Source organism: Prionailurus bengalensis, chromosome A3 (genome assembly GCF_016509475.1).
Source record: "Prionailurus bengalensis isolate Pbe53 chromosome A3, Fcat_Pben_1.1_paternal_pri, whole genome shotgun sequence".
In the NCBI taxonomy this organism is placed as follows: domain Eukaryota; kingdom Metazoa; phylum Chordata; class Mammalia; order Carnivora; family Felidae; genus Prionailurus; species Prionailurus bengalensis.
In genome coordinates this window covers 29,532,379-29,548,083 of record NC_057354.1, presented here as the reverse complement: position 1 = coordinate 29,548,083, position 15,705 = coordinate 29,532,379, and the positions used below count along the sequence as shown (strand labels likewise).

General features: G+C 55.9%; 1 protein-coding gene across 3 annotated transcripts in view; it reads right to left on the bottom strand.

The window, feature by feature from the left end:
* Positions 1-931: 931 nt before the first annotated feature.
* The window catches only part of EBF4 (EBF family member 4), a 58,863-nt gene continuing 44,089 nt past the window's right edge, over positions 932-15,705 (bottom strand). For 2 of the 3 annotated variants that reach the window (XM_043602737.1, XM_043602738.1), the window contains 11 exons: positions 10,492-10,573; positions 9,545-9,662; positions 9,310-9,443; positions 9,088-9,214; positions 7,427-7,515; positions 7,214-7,279; positions 6,935-7,112; positions 6,673-6,861; positions 3,765-3,962; positions 1,973-2,048; positions 932-1,729 (listed from right to left, as the gene is read on the bottom strand). In XM_043602737.1, the coding sequence (XP_043458672.1) occupies positions 1,978-2,048; positions 3,765-3,962; positions 6,673-6,861; positions 6,935-7,112; positions 7,214-7,279; positions 7,427-7,515; positions 9,088-9,214; positions 9,310-9,443; positions 9,545-9,662; positions 10,492-10,573 (1,252 nt within the window). In that variant the 3' untranslated portion in view covers positions 932-1,729; positions 1,973-1,977. The remainder of the gene's footprint in view (positions 1,730-1,972; positions 2,049-3,764; positions 3,963-6,672; positions 6,862-6,934; positions 7,113-7,213; positions 7,280-7,426; positions 7,516-9,087; positions 9,215-9,309; positions 9,444-9,544; positions 9,663-10,491; positions 10,574-15,705) is intronic. The other variant, XR_006300826.1, reaches the window with a different exon arrangement.

The window sequence follows — 15,705 nt, the reverse complement described above, 5'->3', positions numbered from 1 at the left end:
CTGGGAGCAGAAGTGAGGGGGAGCCCAGGTGAGCACTGAGATGACCAGAAGGCTATCCCTGTCATGGGCCTGTCATGGGTGAGATGAATCCCCAGGTATTGGCCAAGAACACAAGGGAAGGGAGTGAAGGTCTCTGAATGCCATGAACACCCCATCTGCCTTGGCAAGGGTTTGTCCAGAAGACTGCAGGGCCCGTGGGTTGGGGAAGGACAGCGTTTCCAGAGGCCAGAGCCCAGGAGTACAACCATGAAGAGAGTAAAGCCTGAGGCCTGAAGATGGATGTTGGGCTCCCTGGACAGTGGGTCAAAAAAAATGGCTTCCAGAGTCAGACAGCTAGACCTGTGGGATCTAGGGGACACATCTCAGGGAATGGCGGGAATTCATCCTAGGAGGGGTAAATGAGCCTGGGCATCTTCCCACTTTACTATCCCTCCTCCCAAACTCTGAGATAGGAGAGCCAAGGGTGCCTAAGCTTGGGGAGGGGGGTGATTGGGACTTGCTCAAAGAGGCAACCTCAGGACCAAAAGCTTCCCTACCCTGCCCTGCCCCAGGGAGGCCCTGCCACCTCCATTCAGAATGGATCTCATTTCTGACCTTGGTACAACTGAGCAGTGTTTGGTCTGCTCTGCTCTGGTTCTCAGGAAGTCCTCTGACAATCCCTGCCTTGGTCCTGGCCAGACAGCTGGGGGTACTGAGTTTTCAGTGGCCAGATCGTGCTCCTCACCTAAGCTCTTGAGGCGGAGCCCGTGTCCTAAGTCCTCAGGCCTGTTAGCCTGCCCACCACCCCCACCAATACCTGAGAGCACACACGGGTTACTCAGTTGAACGCTGGGGCTGTTGAAGAAGCCCAAGGTTCAAGAAGGCTGCACGGGGACACGGCTGGGAGGGGCCCCAGGAGAGCTGCGGAACCACTGAGAAAAGCAGACCCACGCCAAGGAAGCAGGCAAGAGAGGCCGGGCGGCCACCTGCATCTGTGTTTATTGTTCTGATTTCTCCAACCTCAGCAGAGCAGAATATGAGGCCGGTGGCAGCGAGGCCCATTCCATGGTGCTATGAGGCCGGCCAGAGTCATGTGCGTGTGGGGCCAGAGTCCACAAGACAGCCACTGGAAGGAAGACCCACAATTCGGGGGGCTTGGCACTCCCTCTTCGGCACCCTCCACGCCAGAAGCCCCCAGTGGGATTGGTAATGTGGCAAGCATGAGTGTGCAGGCCTCAGAGGGAGCAGCCACGGGGGTCGAGCAGCCACTGGAAGCTCCATGGGAGCCTGGGCAGGCCTCCTGAGGCCACTGGGCACCACCCTTTGCCCCGGAGAGAAGTTGGGATGCTGGGCCAGTTGTGATGGGTCAGACGCCAACAGGACCTCTCCCTGAGCTGTCCTCTTCCCCACAGTCCCCGTCCCCGGCTCCTGCCACCTGATGGTCTGGTCTGCACAAGGCCCATCTCTTCCAGAGGAACCGACCCAGTAAGGCCCAGCATCCCAGGACCTCGGGATGCTCTCCTGCCAAGAGCGTCAGCACAGTGCTAGGCCTTCAACCGGCCCCAAGAAGGGGAGGTGAGAGAAGCCTGTGGGGCTGGAGGCCTGAAGCACAGGGAGGCCTGTTCAGGCCCCTGGGTTGATGTCTGCCCGAAGCCCTGGCTCTGCATCTGTCTGTGCTGCCATCCGGGACATGAGTGTGAATCCCAGAGGGCCCTCCAGTCCGGGCTCGGTGGGGGCAACACCCGCAGACCTGGTGGGGAGAGGGAGAGAAGAAGGTCCTGGAAAAAGGCTGGTTGCCAGGGGACCGGAAACCACTTCTCTCCACTTGTTCAGCTTCGGCCACGGGGGGTGGGGCTGTGTGGCCCCGACAGCTGTCTAGATGGGCCCTGGAGAACGGAGACTCGGATCCCAGGTCCCCATCCTTGCAAAAGTCTTTTGGACAGAGAGTCTATCCGGGGCCAAAAGAGGAAGCAAGACTGAGCCACAGACCTACCGCGATTAGGAGTAGGCCAGGCCCTGGAGCCCCCGGGCTGAAGAGTGGAACTTGTCGGAATCTTCAAAAGGCTGGTCTGCCGTAAGCAAAGAGAGGAACTGTAAGCTCCGGGCTGTCTGGGGGCCTTATCTGCCTGTGTGCCTCTGGGCAGGGGACAGCATGCAGGGCATCGGCACTTTCTGAGGGCAGAGCTAAGGGGAGCCTTGCAGGGATTCGGTCACTCCTAGTCCTGGCCTGGGGTCAGCACTGCAGACAGGTGCAGCTTGCCCTTCAGACCTCTCTCAGGGGGTGCAGCCCAAGCCCTTGCTGGCCCAACTTCCTCAATCGAAAGAGGGGACTCTGGGCTCCTCTTCCCAGCCCTGCTGCCTCCAGAGGGCCTGGGTCAAGGTGAGGAGACAGAGTGCCAGCTCAGGAAAGAGGTCAGCCTCCTGGAGTACTGAAACCTAATGTGGCAGCAACATATCTCCCTCCCGTATGCCCACAAAATTCATCACTTCGGTCACCCTCGCCCTTGCCTAAACCCCTGCCCTCCATGATCTCTCTGCTGGTAGGAGAAATCAGTGGCCCTCTTCTCCCCAACCTTCACATTTTAAGCTCCAGACACACTCAGGTTAAGAAAAATTATCTAGAGGTGCCTGGGTGGCTCAGCTGGTTAAGCCAACTCTTGACTTCAGCTCGGGTTATGATCTCATGGTTCGTGAGCTCGAGCCCCAAGTCTGGCTCCGTGCTATCAGCGCGAAGCCTGCTTGAGAGTCTTCTCTCCCTCTCTTTCTGCCCCTCCCCAGCTCGTGCGTGCCCTCTCTCTCCCAAATTAAGCTTAAAAAACAATTATTCAAAACTTGGAAACAAGGCAAAAAAAAAAAAAAAAAAGACTGTGCCCTTTTAAATCATCCTAGAACATTCTCTAACGAGCCTATCCTAAAAGTCATCTTATTCCAGGGGATGTGACTCTTCCTGACTCACTATACACTGCTGGTCAGGGCCCAGCATTGTTAAGTTGGATGCTGACTTGAAGGAGATAAATGACAGATGACGACCATTTCACTAATGGCATGTGGGAGGGGTGACATAGTCTCAATTCTACATCTATAAAATGGGGGCGGGGGGCGCCTGGGTGGCTCAGTCAGTTAAGCGTCCGACTTCGGCTCAGGTCATGATCTCACGGTCCATGAGTTCGAGCCCCACGTGGGGCTCTGCACTGACAGCTCAGAGCCTGGAGCCTGTTTCGGATTCTGTGTCTCCCTCTCTCTCTGCCCCTCCCCCCACTCATGCTCTGTCTCTCTCTGTCTCAAAAATAAATAAACATTAAAAAAACTAATAAAATGGGGGCGGGAAGCTGGGTTGAACCCTATTTAAGGTCAGTCCCCTTCCCTCCCACCAGTGACCCAGTTTCTCAGGGCGGTGTATGCTACCCTCTCGTGGACACCAGGAGGCATAGGTCAAAGGCACGCAGCCTGTGTGGGGTTTCTCCAGCTCTGAGTGTTGGGTCTTTGTTCTGTGCTCAACCAGGTGGGGATGGGAGTGGTTTCCAGACCTTCTCCAACTGAGATTCGAATCTTCTCGTTGGCCACGTGGCCAACTGGCAGTGTCAGAGTGGTGACCACCCCAAGCTATGAGGCCTAGGGAAGTGGGTTCCTGATGGACTTCCTGAGACCCCCGCAGAACTCCCTTCTCTACACCCTCCAGGGAAAACTGGCCAACCAGCCCCAGGCTCTGGTGAGATGTGGACGGAGTGGGCCCCTGAAGCCCCCCTGCTCCACCAGGCCATAGCGGGGCAGCATGGATCACCCACCTGGAAGCCCCTCTCCTTGGGCTCTGGGGCAGGCCTGGGGTGGGGAGCTGGGTGGGCGCAGCACGGGGGCGAAGGCGCTCCTCTGTTTGACAGCGGAGATCATGTTGACAGGCGAGAAGGAGAAGACGCTGGTGGTGGGGGCAGCGGCCGGGAGGGACATGGAGGAGGCAGCGGCCAGCGGGGGGCTAGAGGGCATGACTCCGGGGCGGGGCGGGGAGGGGCAGGCGCAGCAGGGAAGGCGGTGGGAGACACAACAGGGAGATAGCACCAGAGTGAGCAGCTCAGTTGGGGCCCCGGCATGGGCAGTGGGCCCCACGTGGGCTGCTGACCCAGGCACCAGGCTCAGACCTTACTGGGGGGGGGGGCTGTGAGGGTCCGGGGGAGACCAGTATAGGGCGGGGTCTGAAGCTAGGCTAGGTGTCTCTGGGGTCCCGGGCTAGCACTCGCCTCTCTGCGGGTTCTACAGACCCTTTCTCAGGGCTGTAAATGACAGGGCCAGACCAGCTCAAAATAAAAGCAAAACCAGAGTACTCAACAAAACCAAATATTGGGAGGTGCCCCCAAGATGAATGATGAGGAAGTGATGGAAAAGAATAGGTCAGGGTTCCTGCTGAAAGCCACTGGGATTCTGAGATGCTAAGAAACACTCATGGACTTTGGGGTACTAAGGTTAGAGTCAAAGATCAAGGTTCACAGCAGAGCTGGGGCAAGTGGTCAGGGATGAAGTTTGGGGGTACACACAGGTTCCTGTTACAAGGCCCCCCCCGTAATCTCAGCTCACAATATAAGCTAACTTTCTTTACACATGTTTCCCTTCCCAACCCCTCTCCCTGCCCCCCCCCCCCCCCAACTTTGTTCTCTTTCGACCTAATGCAATTCCTTGTCATCTCCGGCTTGGGCCCTGGAGGCTTCCTATATCCCCCTCCTCCAACCAGTTGATTTTAAACAAAAACAGAGATCCACATCCTTGGATCTTCTTGTTCTCAACCTGCTGGCCATCCAGGGCTGTAGCCTGTTCACCTGGGAATAGCCGGGGAGCCTCCTCCTCGCAGGCTTTGCCTGCCCCTCCTTTCTGCGGCCTCCTCTCCTGGGGGCTTCTGCCCAGGGCATCTCTGGATACTCCTTTCTACATCCTCATCGGAACCCGACTCCCTGCCTCTCTCTTCTGCACACCAATAAGGCTGTGATGTGAGTGTTGTCCAAGTGGCTGGCATGGGGTGGGGGTGGGGGCTTCTCGAAAGGAACCAATAGCTTGAGAAGGCTGCCTTTGGCACCTAAGCACACCCCCACTCCCCTTTTGAAAAAGCGATGCCTTCAACAGCTGCCCCTGTTCCAAATGTCCTCAGCTTCATGGATCGCCATCTTTTTAAGACAAGGCTCACTGCTAGCTGATGAGGCCCATGGAGCTCCATGAAGGGCCTGAGACGAATGCCAGAAAAATGTACTGTATCTCTCAAGGCTGGGAGCCTACAGCCACATATTGTAGTTTGGGTAGTAGTGGGATCTGTGGGTCAAACTGAGAGCTGCTGGTGGCCAAAGAGAAGACCAAGGGGAGGCCCAAGCAGACAGCCCCAGACCCTCTGGCTGGGGCAGTGCTGGATGTCATTCCAGGCATGTTCTGGCAGACTCCATGAGAATGATACCCCCCCCCCCCCCCGCCACCGAGCTGTGTCACATGCCACTGGGAGTGGATGGGACATGGGTTAGTACTGGTCACAAAATGGGACCAACCCTGAGGCAAGTCCAGGGTATCCCCAGCTAATGCTGGAAGCAGGGGGTAAGCAGCCCTAGAATTCTTGATCCTCTGGCCGAATGGGGGGAAACCCCATATGGGGTGGCTTCTGCCCACTGGGGCAGTGTGTTCCCCACTGCTGACTGCACTGTGAGTATGGTGGAGGGAAAGGGCTGGTATTCCAGGTCCCGCCAATATGAAATTCAAAGGGCACCCAGAGAGTTTGTAAGAATGCTGTCCCAGATCTGAAGGAAGTGGGAGAGGCGGAGCCTGGCCTGAGCAGAGGTCCAGGAGAGACAGGGGTCTTAGTAGGGACAGTAGAGGTTCGTGGCCTGTGTAAACACAGACATATGGGGCTTCAGGTCCCAGAAGCTGAGCCCAGGCCATCAGGAGAGTCAGGCTCAAACCCACAGCCAGAAAGAGCAGTACCCAGGATGGAAAATCATACACTCTTTCTAAATTGTGTCTGGGCACTTCATGCACAGTGGCACATTCAGATCTGAGAACAGACCCTAGGCAGGGGTGATACTGATCCTGTTCTACAGAGAGGAAACTGAAGTTGAAAGAAATAAAGTAACTTGTTGAATGTCAGACAGCTCCTGATTGGGACTTTCAAACCCTGTATCCATCTGTCTGACCACACAATTTGCCTGCTCTTCCCAGCCGGATTGCAGGGAGCCACAACTTCCCTCCTCTGACCTCTGTTTCTCAGACCACGGGGGACAGACAGGTAGAAGCCCATTTTGATTGAGCCATTAGTTCCCCAGGACCTCCGGCAGGGGGCGCCAGCCTCCTCCCAAAGTCCCCGCATAAGATGGAAAGGTGGCGGTCCGCCAGGTTTCAGCTGGATGTCGGTACCCCCACCCCCCAGCCCCGGTAAAGGCCCTTTCAAGGGGAGGGGAGGGCTAGAAGCGATGCGTGCAACTGGAATCCTCAAAGAATAAAGGTGCGAGAACTGCCCCAGCCCCAGGGCCCGGGATGTGCAGCCAAGGGGTGGGGTCGAGGGGCAGGCGTCCCACAGCAGAAACAGGTCACACGCAGAGACGGCCGGCCTGGCTCACAAGGGCAAGGCCAGGGTCGACCGTGGTGAGACAGTCGCCGGAAGCCCCCCACCCCCTGGGGCTGGGAGGGGGCAAGGTTGAGCCCCATGCAGCTCCCCGGGCAGGGGACACTCACTGGCGAAGGGTGAAGTGGCCGTGGAGCCATTGAGGAAGCTAGGGGACCCGGGCACGCCGAGGCCGGCCACGCCCGGCGCCCCGTAGCTGCCGAGGCCCGAGCCGAGGCCGCTGCCGTAGCTGCTCTGCTGCGAGCCGGGGCTGGGTGCGAACCCGCGCGGGGACGCGCTGCTGCAGCTGCGCGCGTAGCCTGCGGGAGAGTGCGGTCAGGGGCGCAGCGCGGGCGGGGACCCGGGGCTGCGCTCAGGGGCGGCGGGACGCACCCGGCTCCGGGCCCGGCGTGGCGTCCCCGACGGCGATGGCCAGCGGGCTGCTGAAGGCGTTGATGCCCACGACGGCGGGGTGTGGGTGGCTCGGGGCCAGGGGTCCCAGCGGCGCGGGCGCGCGGGGGGCGCTGTACAGAGCCTCGGCCACGTCCGCCGCGCGCTTCAGGAGGAGCTCCTGCGAAGACAAGAGCGGGGCACGGCCGGGGCAGCCGCAGGCGCCGGGAGGGGGACAGTCCCCGGCCTGGCGGCGCGGGGAGGCGGGCGGAGGCGCCATACCTGGTTACTACTGGGCACTCCGTACAGGGCCTCCGCCAGGTCGGCCGCCCGCTTCAACAGCACTTCCTGGGGGCGAGGGAGGAGACAGCGGGATGGAGGGACAGCCCTGGGGTGGGGGGTGGCAGAGGGGCCGGGCGTCCCCTCCGCCCACCCACCCCGCCCCTGGGGCCACAGGACAGGCTCATCCCCGGTCTGCTGTGCCCCGCTGGGTACCTTGGGCAGCCTCTCAGGATCTCCGGGGTGTCTGGGGATGGCTTTCTGTAGCCTCTGGAATCCGTAGTCGATGGTGGGCTCATTCAGGGCTGGGGAGAGGGGCGGCGTTTTGGAGGACCCCCTCCCAGCGCGCTCCGCAGGACCAAGCCGGCCGGCAACAAGTCGGGGAGCCTCGCTGCAGACCCCCTCCACCAAGCCTGGCCCAAACCTCTCGGAATGCTCCGGGCACACGGGTCAGCAAGGTTCGGTTCGCGGAGTTTCCTCAGTTCATTTCTTTGCTCATTCATTCAACAAATATTTACTGAGCTGGGCCCTGTGCCAGGCGCTCGGCATTAACACACAAGCACCATCCCATCCCATCTGTGGTTCGAAAAATGCAACTGTATGTACGTATTAGCGTCTACAGTCCCAGGGGCAGGACTGGAGGGAGAGTTTTCTGTCTCCATTACCAGGAATAACATATTAATTACAAAAGTAAAACACCCCAACAATCTCCATTTATCACAGCTCAGGTCACAGCATGTGACCATTAGAAGTTTGCCTGTGTGCCAGGGAAAGGACTGGCCACATCCAGGGTTCTGCAGAGGAGGCAGCAGACTCCTAACGAGGTTCCCCAGGACTTCCTTCTCTCCTCCTCCTGGCCTGGCCAGGACCAACTCACCAGCCTCAAGGCCCTACCCACTTTCTTCACCGCCAACTCCAGATTTAGTGAATTTCCTTTAGTTTCCCCCAGAGTGTAAAGCACGCACTCATTCCCATGTCTTTGCATTTGCCACTCCTTCTCCAGGACTGTCTTTCCTTCCCCATCTCTGCCTCCCTATTCACCCCTCCCGTCTCAGCCTGAGTCCAGTTAAGCCCACACTCCCTCCTAGAGGTCCTCCCCTCCCAGCACTCCGCGTGTAACTCCACTCACCTCACGCTTTGTTCACTGCTAGGGCCACCCCTACCCGCTTAAGACGTAACTCCCTGACGGTAAGTATGGCTACTGAGTGTCGGGTGCTGGGAAGGGTTAAGTGGTTATCTGCAGGGAGGAGGATGGGGAGAAGTGGGTGGCTGGGACAGGGCAGGAAGATGAAGGTGGAGAGGGTCCTGGTGGGTAGTCAAATAGAGCCAGGAGGGGGGATTCCACACTCCTGTCTTGTGTTAACTTCTCGCCCTTGCTTCCTGCAAGGGGTATATTGGGGGGCGGGGCGTGCACCTGCTTATGCCCACGTAGAGTGAAGACTGAGGTGGCTTGGGGAACCAAGAGACCCAGGGAAGATTAGGGAGCATCGAGCCTATTTGGGGCACCTTTGAAATAAACATGCCGCTGGAGATATTCTAGACCCTGGGGAATGCGTGTGGGGGGGGGGTAGGGTGGGGGTTGTCCTGGCGAGGAGGTCCTAGGCAGGGGGAATGTCCCGACGGGGCTGAGACTGCGAGCCTGGGAGGGGATTGAGGAGACCTAGGCCAAAGAGGGAAACAAGCTCTGAAAAGATCCTACCGCTCAAGGAGCGGTCACGTGGTTTAGGTGGGGAAGAGGCGGGGCAGCCGCTTAGGGGGCGTGGCCACACCGTAGGTATTGGCTAACCACGACCCCGGCTCTGGTGCCCTGGGTGGAACTCCTTCCAGCAACCCTGGGCCTCTCTGCCCCCTCCCGCACCCCCCACCTGACTCCTTACCTGTGTAGACAAAACGGCCGGGGGCTCCCTTGCAAAACTGCTTGGACTTGTAGGACAGGGTCACCTCCACCACCCCGGGAATGTGCCGCGGGGGCGTCTGAACCCGTATGGCGTGGGGCGTGATGAGCTGCGAGGGGAGAGGGGAGGCCTGCGGGTTCCAGCCCGGGGCGAGGGGAGGGCCCAGCCTCGAGGCCAGGAGGGAGACTGGCGGGGGTGGCCCACCTCGCTCCACACGAGCACGTTCCCGAACACGACCTGCAATCCATCGAAGAAGTTGTCGCCGATGACAATGACGGTGGCGCCTCCTGTGGTCCAGCCCTCCCCGGGGCTGATGGCCTTGATACAGGGGGTGGCAGCTGGGAGGCAGGTGAGGAGCCAGATCAGGGGCCTGCACCAAAGTGGGGGCTGGGGGCTGGCTGGGCTCGCGGCAGCGGGTGCTGGGCGGGGGGGTCCTGACCTTCAGAGGGGTCCAGGCGGCGCGCCCTGCGACCATGCTTGGAGTTGTTGTGCACAAACATGTTGTCAGATACGGCCAGCACGTGCCCATCCACGCTCACCGTCGTGGACACCACCACCTGTGAGGAGAGTGGAGGCCAGCCTGGGTGAGGCCCTGGGGCGATCCCTGGTGGTGGTGGTGGGGGGGGGACTGTTGTGGGGAACAGGCAACTCGGTGAGGGTGGGTGGCCGGATGCTGGAACTCAGAGTCATTGGCAGGGGAAAGAGCTCCCCCCAGGGGTTGAACGGTGGAAGGGGGAGGCAGCTAGGTCAAGTGATGCCCCGGGACACACGATCTCTGGCTGCCCAGGGAGGTGAACCCCAGGAACTAGAAAAATCAAGAGCACTGAAAGAAAACTCTGGCTCGTTGGGCAGAGTGCCTACTGTTCTTATTATACACACCCGCACCCCAGGCTGTATCCCTGGAGCTCCAAGGCTGGAATGTGTCTTAGGTTAGTGGGAGTGAGAGTTTTGACTGGGGGTGGGGCGGTGGGGAGGGGGCAGCATCAGCCTGAGAAGCCATCAGCAGGAGCCCCCCACCCTCGGGAGGAAATTGGGGCTGCCTCCTTCTCTCCCTCCCACCCTTCACTGAGAGGGGTGTGCAGGTTGGGGATGTACTAAGGGCAGCTGCTCTCTGCTTCACGCTATGCAAATTAGCTGGGTCGTTAATCATGTAAAAATGTCACAATTAGCATCTCCTTAAGTGGGACTCTAATGAAGCCTCCCTTGGCAGCCAGCATAAGTTGAGATGGAGCTGCCCCACCCCCAGCAGGCACCAGGCCCTGAAGCACAGGGCTGGGCAGAGATCTGCCGTGGGGCTTTTCCCAGGGTGGCGGGACCACAGCCTTCCCCACCCGCCCCATCGGGAAAGGGTGACCGGATGCAAGGGGACCCCTCTCCCAGACCCACCTGGAAGCGGCGCATGTCTCGGGGATTCCCTGCATTCTTTAGGCAGTTCTGGTTGCACTTGAGGAAGAACTTGAGGAAGAACCTGAAACAGTATGGTGGGTGGGCTCAAGGGTGGAGGTAGGGGGTCTGGAAATGGATGAAGATCCAACTGTTCCCTTCCATGCCCCTTCCTGGCGGGGTGACTCCCCTCTGCTCACACAAGGCACACATCCCATATTCCCACCACAAGCTGCATATATACAGAGTGCCTGATACGTACCGAGTAGCCCCTTCCCAGCAATTAATTCACGACACGGATTATCCACCCCCTGCCCACAAAGTATATACTCATCACGCTTATCCAAATATGTCCATTATATATATGATATATATACCCATTACTCATGAATTATCCCCACTCCACAACGTATATGCCACATGTAATATGTACTCACATTACCTGTAGACTTACCCCACACCATGTATATTTGTCATTCTGCACGTGCATCACACATAAAAGTGCATTCACCTCACACAGCACATCCCTCCTCCTGAGTATACTAACACACACAACGTATACTCATGATAATACACCCGTTATATATACCGCATATGCCTTTGTAATAGTATATTACAAAATATGGCCGTCACACACAGTGTATACCCACTATACTCAGGGTATCTTTCAGAGAGCATATATGATACATATTCCACATATAGCCTATAGTCATCATACACATATGGTATACTACTCACACACACAGAGTCTATACCCATCACGTGCAGCATATGCCCATCCCGTACAGTAGATGCACAGGAAGAATATGAAAGTATATACTAATATACCACTTTGTGTTGTATATGATTACCCAAAATACACTCACAGCAAATGCTGTGCAGTCATCACATACAGCAAGCAGATCACCCTTCCTGCTTCACAGCACCCCCCCCCCCAAAAACAAATCCCTCTTGCACACAGATCTCGCTCACACGTAGCAGATTCCCTGCCACGGCACACCCCCCCCCCCAAACAGATCTCCCTCGCACGTGTTCTACATCTGTTATACACATAGCAAAAAGCTCATCAGGCAGAGCCTGTACCCATCACATACCGCAGCGTACCTGTCAGACCCGAGGCCGTACAGATACACAATGAGTACCTTCTTTTTTACACACAGCAATTGCAAAAAAAAAGCACAGTGTATGCCCTGATGAGACTGATCTTTAGAGAAAACACACGAGAAGTTGGTCCTCTGGTCCTTTCAGGCAGTTGGCTGGGAGGGTGGGGCCTCGGCTTTGCCACCCACCAGCGAGGTAATCAAGGATAATGCCCTGGATTGGTGCCCTTAGTGAACTCAGAATGTTTCAATATCTGCCTTAGCCCGTTCAGGATCCTGTGAGCATCCGGGGAGATGTCCTTTCCAAACCACAGCCTGCAGGGCTAACGTCTGCAGGGGTTCGGCTCCTGGCATGTAGCCCGCCTCCTGGGCTATTCCATGGGTTCTGCCAGTGCGCTGCCTCATTGTACCACCCAACCCCCCAGGTTTTGAACCCCAAATCTGAATATCCACTTAAGTCCTTAGAGTTGCCTCCAACTTCAAAGCATGAACTTCACATTCAGAGGAAGATTTATTATAGGTTCTAAAAGCTAGTCCCTTCTGTTTTGGATTCTATGTCTTTCTCTGCTCCTCCCCTGCTCATGCTCTGTCTCTCTCTCTCAAAATAAATAAACAAACATTAAAAAAATTAAAAAAAAAAGGGGGCGCCTGGGTGGCTCAGTCGGCTGAGCGTCTGGCTTCGGCTCAGGTCATGATCTCACGGTTTGTGAGTTCGAGCCCCGCGTCGGGCTCTGTGCTGACAGCTTGGAGCCTGGAGCCTGTTTCGGATTCTGTGTCTTTCTCTCTCTGCTCCTCCCCTGCTCATGCTCTGTCTCTCTCTCGCAAAATAAATAAATAAACATTAAAAAAATTTAAAAAACAAAACAAAACAAAACAAAAGCTAGTCCCCAAGTCCTGGTAGGGGTGGGCTTCACCCCTGGAACAGAGGTGTCCCAAGGGGCAACCACTCATTGGGAGTTGGCACCATTTACCTGGAGATGCAACCTACCCCCAGGCCCTGCCTCTGTCTACATTGCTGACACCTTACCACCTGTCACATTCCCCCACTCAGTGGATATCCTTCTGGGAACCCTTTAATTTCCCTTTCTATAGGGTCGTTATGTCAGCACACATTTCCATCCACCGTGAATACCTCCCCAAATAGTTTCATGTAGTGTAGACCTTCTGTGCGCCCCTGCAGAGCATTCGGAGATGCAGATGCCTCCTATGACCCCAAACAGTGCACATCCGCCATGTAGACACCCCCATTCACCCCTACAGGATACCTTGCATGACACAGCTTATATGCCCCCAAACAATAGTCAGCCCAGTGTAGATGCCCTTTATACCCCATTAGGCCACCCCAAATGCTCCCGAACAGCGTATCTGCAGAATATAGACACTCCGTTAATTTCACATTATTTGCCATAGTAATGGTTCCCTCTATCCCTATAAGACACCCCATCGTGCAGACACCCCTATGCTCACAGTAATCACCTTAGACACACCCCGCATTTCCATGACATGGTGCAGACCATTTCTTTTAAATTCCATATCCACATGGTGCTAGGAGGAGGAGGTGCTTTACGAGGTGCTAGAAGAACACCAGGACAGGAACAGTCCCTGTCCTGAAGGGGTGAGTGCCAGCCCTTGGATATCGCTGATGGTGCAGGCTTGGGAGTGACACACACTTCCCTTACACCCGCACATGTGCCCGCTGCACCCAACTCCACTCTCAAGCCTACAGAATCCAGAGGGAGGGTTCTTTTATTCTTCATTTCCTTTTAATTTAAGTTCGTTTATTTTGAGAGAGGGACAAAGAACAAGTGGCGGAGAGGGGCAGAGAGGAGACAGACTCCCAGGCAGGCTCTGAACCATCAGCACAGAGCCTGCCACGGGGCTCGAACTCACGAACTGTGAGATCGTGACCTGAGCGGAGCTCAAGAGTTGGACGCTTTTCTGCCGCTCCCCTGCTCATGCTCTGTCTCTCTGTGTCTCAGAAATAAATAAAAACACTAAAAAAAAAAAAAAATTGAAAAAAAAAAAAAAAGAGTTGGGAGTGCTTTTACCGACTGCGCCACCCAGGGGCCCCCCAGAGGAAGGGTTCTTGAGATTGGCCCAGAGATGTGGGCTCTGGCCGAGGTGCTGACTCGCTTTGTGGCCTGGGGTATTTCCTGCATCTTTAATATCCACCTCCATCCACCAGGAGAAGGAGAATAGCAACTGATGGCTGCTGAGGCACCTTCCAGGGACAGCCTCTGGGACATCCTTTATTTCCGACCTCCCAAGGCTTCACTGCCGCTTCCTGCAGGGTCCCGTCCCCTCTGCCTCCTCAAGAAGCCCCCTCAGCCCTTCCACAGTCCTTGCTCAGCACGTCTTCCCATCCTTTCTCTTTCCAGTATAACTCACTTCCGGAAATAAGTCACAGACCTTTGGGTCTATACCAGTCCCCACTCCCTGTCTGGCCAGTCTTTTCTGGCCATTCTAGGTTCAGGGACTGCCCCTCCCGCAGCTCCCCCCGCCGGGCCCTGCGTGCACCCCCACCTATGCAGACCTGCCCCAGAGCCTCTCTGTTTTTAAGCCTGGTTGGCATCACCTGCAGAGTGGTGTTGAGGAGGAAGCAGCCACACAAGGCCTGGGCCCTCCCTGGGGGTGCTGAGGGTCAGTCTCCTTTCCCCTCCCCCTGAACTTGTAGCTCAGAGATGCACACAGTCAATGCCAGCAATGGTAGAGCTGGTGAATCTCACTCACTGCCAATGGTAGGTAGTCCATGAGGCTGCTCCCAGCCAGCCAGGGCCGAGCCAATGCAAACACCCCCAGAGAGTCTGCTGCTACCACTGTGTACCCCCTAACCCTGCACCAGCCTCAGGGGTGTTAAGAAAAATCATCCATAACTTGAAAATAAGGCACAATGATGACTATGAGTCCTTTCAAACTCATCCTGGAACAGTGGTTTTCAAAGTGTGCCTTCTGGACCAGGAGCAACCTGGGAATTGGCTAGAAATACAGAATTTCAGGCCCCACCTTTGACCCGCTGACACTCTTCAGGGGGGCCCGGCCATCTGTGTTTTCATAAGCCTTCCAGGTGATTCTGAGGCCTCCTAACATTTGAGACACACTACTCTAGTGCTGTCCTATCCAATAGGGCAGCCACTAGCCCCATGTGGCATTGAGCACTTGAAATGTGGTTTGAATTGAGATGTTTTTAAAATAAGCATTGAATTTCCATGGCTTATTTAGAAAAAAACCCAGAACGGGGCACCTGAATGGCTCACCCGGTTGAGCGTCCGACTTCGGCTCAGGTCATGATCTCGCGGTTTGTGGGTTTGAGCCCCGCGTCGGGCTCTGTGCTGACGGCTCAGAGCCCGGAGCCTGCTTCGGATTCTGTGTCTCCCTCTCTCTCTGCCCCTCTCCCTCTCATGCTGTCTTTCTTTCTTTCTCAAAAACAAATAAACATTAAAAAAAGCCATACAGAACGTAAAATAGCTGACCAGTAATATGTTTATATTTATTACATGTTGAAATATTTTAGCTATATTGGGTTAAATAACATGTATTGTCACAATCGATGTTACCAGTTTCCTTTTTGTTTTTAAAAATGAGGCTACTAGAAAATTTAAAGTTACATATGTGGCTCGCATTATATTTATGCTGCTCTAGAGTATTATGTGAACAAAGCCGCCTAAAAGTTATCTGATTTTCTAGGGGAAGGTCACTTTGACTCATATTTGCTATTGATTGGGGCCTGGCTCATCATGACCCTGTTTAATCCTCTCATAACCCTGAGGTGGTGTAGGTCTGCGATCATTCCCACTCGACGGATGAGAAAACTGAGGATAAGCAAGAATCAACTACAAAGTCACAGCGAACGCCAAAGTCTGGATATGAGCTCGGGGCTCTATGAACCACTGATATGGACAGGAGTCATGGAGAATTCCCTCTAATTGGGGCTCTCAGAGTCCGACCCTGCCCCAGGCATGAGGCTGGCAATTAAGCCTCCTTCAAAAGCAGCCCTGAGACGCAGGCTGTACAGGGACACAGCCAGTCATTCCGTGCGGATTTCCTCAAGGTTACTAATTCATCAAGGTTGCAAAGGAGACTCAGATCCCCTTGCTGCTAGTTTGGGGCCTTTGGCTGT